Source organism: Rutilus rutilus (assembly GCF_951802725.1).
Source record: "Rutilus rutilus genome assembly, chromosome: 8".
Classification (NCBI taxonomy): domain Eukaryota; kingdom Metazoa; phylum Chordata; class Actinopteri; order Cypriniformes; family Leuciscidae; genus Rutilus; species Rutilus rutilus.
In genome coordinates this window covers 1,655,638-1,658,114 of record NC_140222.1, presented here as the reverse complement: position 1 = coordinate 1,658,114, position 2,477 = coordinate 1,655,638, and the positions used below count along the sequence as shown (strand labels likewise).

Genomic DNA, 2,477 nt, shown 5'->3' with positions numbered 1-2,477 from the left:
TGTTCATATGTTGATATAGATTAAATTATAAGATTTTTTTTTTTTACTTAAGAAAAGTTAACTGTTTAAAAAAACTGAGGGGAAACACTGTATGTTGCGTTGTAGTGAGTGCTGTTTTGTGACAAATAAAGTGTATTCACTGTCAGGTTGACGTTGTTGTTTTGTATTTTTCGGTACTTCATAATTAATCAAATGAAATACGTTGTATATACTGTACTATTTTGCTGCTGCAACACTGCAAATCTCCTTTTTTTTATTATACTTTAGATTTAATGACAAAGTGGCTTATTAATCTATTAAATAAGACTATCTATCTGGAAAGTGTGGCGCTGTTAGCGTTTAGGTTTAAACTCAAAACAATTATTTCTTGATGTTCTGGTGTTTTTGTTCAGGCGCTCCGCGGGGCGCTTTGTTTTGGGGTCCTTCCTCGCAGCTCCGCGCCAGTCGCTCATCGGGAATGCTGTAATATTTTCAGTTTCTGCAAATTTTTCATTTATATTTTAATTTCTGTACTCGCTGATCACTGAGCTTGTGCTCGTGTCGCAGCAGAGATGAATCTGGAGCTGCTCGGTGAGATCTGCTGTTTCTGCGTCTGTTAGCTCAGCGCTAACTCACTGCTAGCCGTCTTTTAATGTTTATAAACATTCAATGGAAACTATTAAGCAACATATCGATCATTATTGTAACTCAAATATTTAATATGACACTTGCTCTTTCGGGACTCATGTAATTATGTGTGTTATTATATGCGCCTTTCCGTTCTGCTCTGAAATGAACTGTCAGATTAATAAACATCCAGGAGTGTATTATTGTAGTTATGCAGATGGTGTACATTAATTTACTGGGAATGTTGATGTAAAATAATGTTGTTTTCTATTTTACAGAGTCGTTCGGGCAGAATTATCCAGAGGTACAGCAACAATATATATATATACACACACACACACAACTATATAACTATATATATATATATATTGTGAGAGAGTGAGTGAGTAAGTGAGTGAGTGAGTGAGTGTGTGAGTGTGTCGTTCACCTGTGTTTCTGTCCTCTAGTTTGATGAAGTTGTATGTATATCTTGCGTGTTTGTGTGTGTGTGTGTGTGTGTGTGTGTGCGTGTGTGTGTGTGTGTGTGTAGGAGGCCGATGGCACCCTGGACTGCATCAGCATGGCTCTGACCTGCACGTTTAACCGCTGGGGAACTCTCCTCGCCGTCGGCTGCAACGACGGACGCATCGTCATCTGGGACTTTCTGACTCGAGGAATCGCCAAAATCATCAGCGCACACATACACCCCGTCTGCTCACTCAGGTACACACACACACACACACACACACACCCACACCCCATCTGCTCTCTCAGGTACACACACTCACACACACACACCCCGTCTGCTCACTCAGGTACACACACTCTCACACACACACACATACACCCCGTCTGCTCACTCAGGTACACACACACACCCACACCCCATCTGCTCTCTCAGGTACACACACTCACACACACACACACACACACACACACACACACACACACACATACATACACCCCGTCTGCTCACTCAGGTACACACACACACACACACACACACCCCACATACACCCCGTCTGCTCACTCAGGAACACACACACACACACACACACACACACACACACCCCACATACACCCCGTCTGCTCACTCAGGTACACACACACACACACACACCCCACATACACCCCGTCTGCTCACTCAGGTACACACACACACACACACACACACACACACACACCCCGTCTGCTCACTCAGGTACACACACTCTCACACACACACCCCGTCTGCTCTCTCAGGTACACACACACACACACACACCCCCCGTCTGCTCACTCAGGCACACACTCACACACACTAGGGGTGGAACGGTACACAGAAGTCACGGTTTGAAACTGGTCTGACATGTACCCTGTCTGGTGGCAGTGACGGCATTACTGCAGAATAACACCAGCTGTTCTCAGATGCTCTTTCCCCTTTTCTTTTGGAAGTATTTATTGAAGTATTGGAAACCACTAACGTCCTCCCAGTTTGACTAGGAGTAATTTCCCTCATTCCTAAACAGAACAAAGATCTGCTTTTTATTGACAATTGGCGCTCAATAAGTTTATTAAATAATGATTATAAGATTATGGCTCACACACTTTCCAAAAGAACACGTGCTCGATTCTATAATAGATGAGGCTCGATCTGGATTCATTAGTAATAGACACGTATCAAATAATATACGTTTAGTTTTAGATATCTTAGATTATTCTAGTCTAGTTTCTGATGATAGTTTTGTTCTTCTTCTGGACTGTTATAAAGCTCTCGACACTCTAGAGCACAGCTTTATGTGTCAGTGTCTTGAGAAACTTGGATCTGGAGACTTCTTCTGTAGTGCCATCAGACCTTTATACACAGATGGCAGTAGTTCTGTCTAACCCATGCAGCCCACCGCTTCCAGACA

At 43.0% G+C, this 2,477-nt stretch overlaps 1 protein-coding gene across 8 annotated transcripts in view; it reads left to right on the top strand.

Moving 5' to 3' along the window:
- The first annotated feature begins 390 nt into the window (after positions 1–390).
- rbbp5 (retinoblastoma binding protein 5) overlaps positions 391–2,477 on the top strand; it is a 26,353-nt gene continuing 24,266 nt past the window's right edge. For 4 of the 8 annotated variants that reach the window (XM_084416304.1, XM_084416302.1, XM_084416303.1 and 1 more), the window contains exons 1-3: positions 391–570; positions 885–910; positions 1,136–1,308. In XM_084416304.1, coding sequence (XP_084272430.1) covers positions 552–570; positions 885–910; positions 1,136–1,308 — 218 coding nt within the window. In that variant the 5' untranslated portion in view covers positions 391–551. Of the gene's footprint in view, positions 571–884; positions 911–1,135; positions 1,309–1,428; positions 1,450–1,710; positions 1,734–1,771; positions 1,787–1,855; positions 1,869–2,477 lie in introns of those variants that run through there. The other 4 variants (XM_084416306.1, XM_084416305.1, XM_084416307.1 and 1 more) reach the window with 4 other exon arrangements.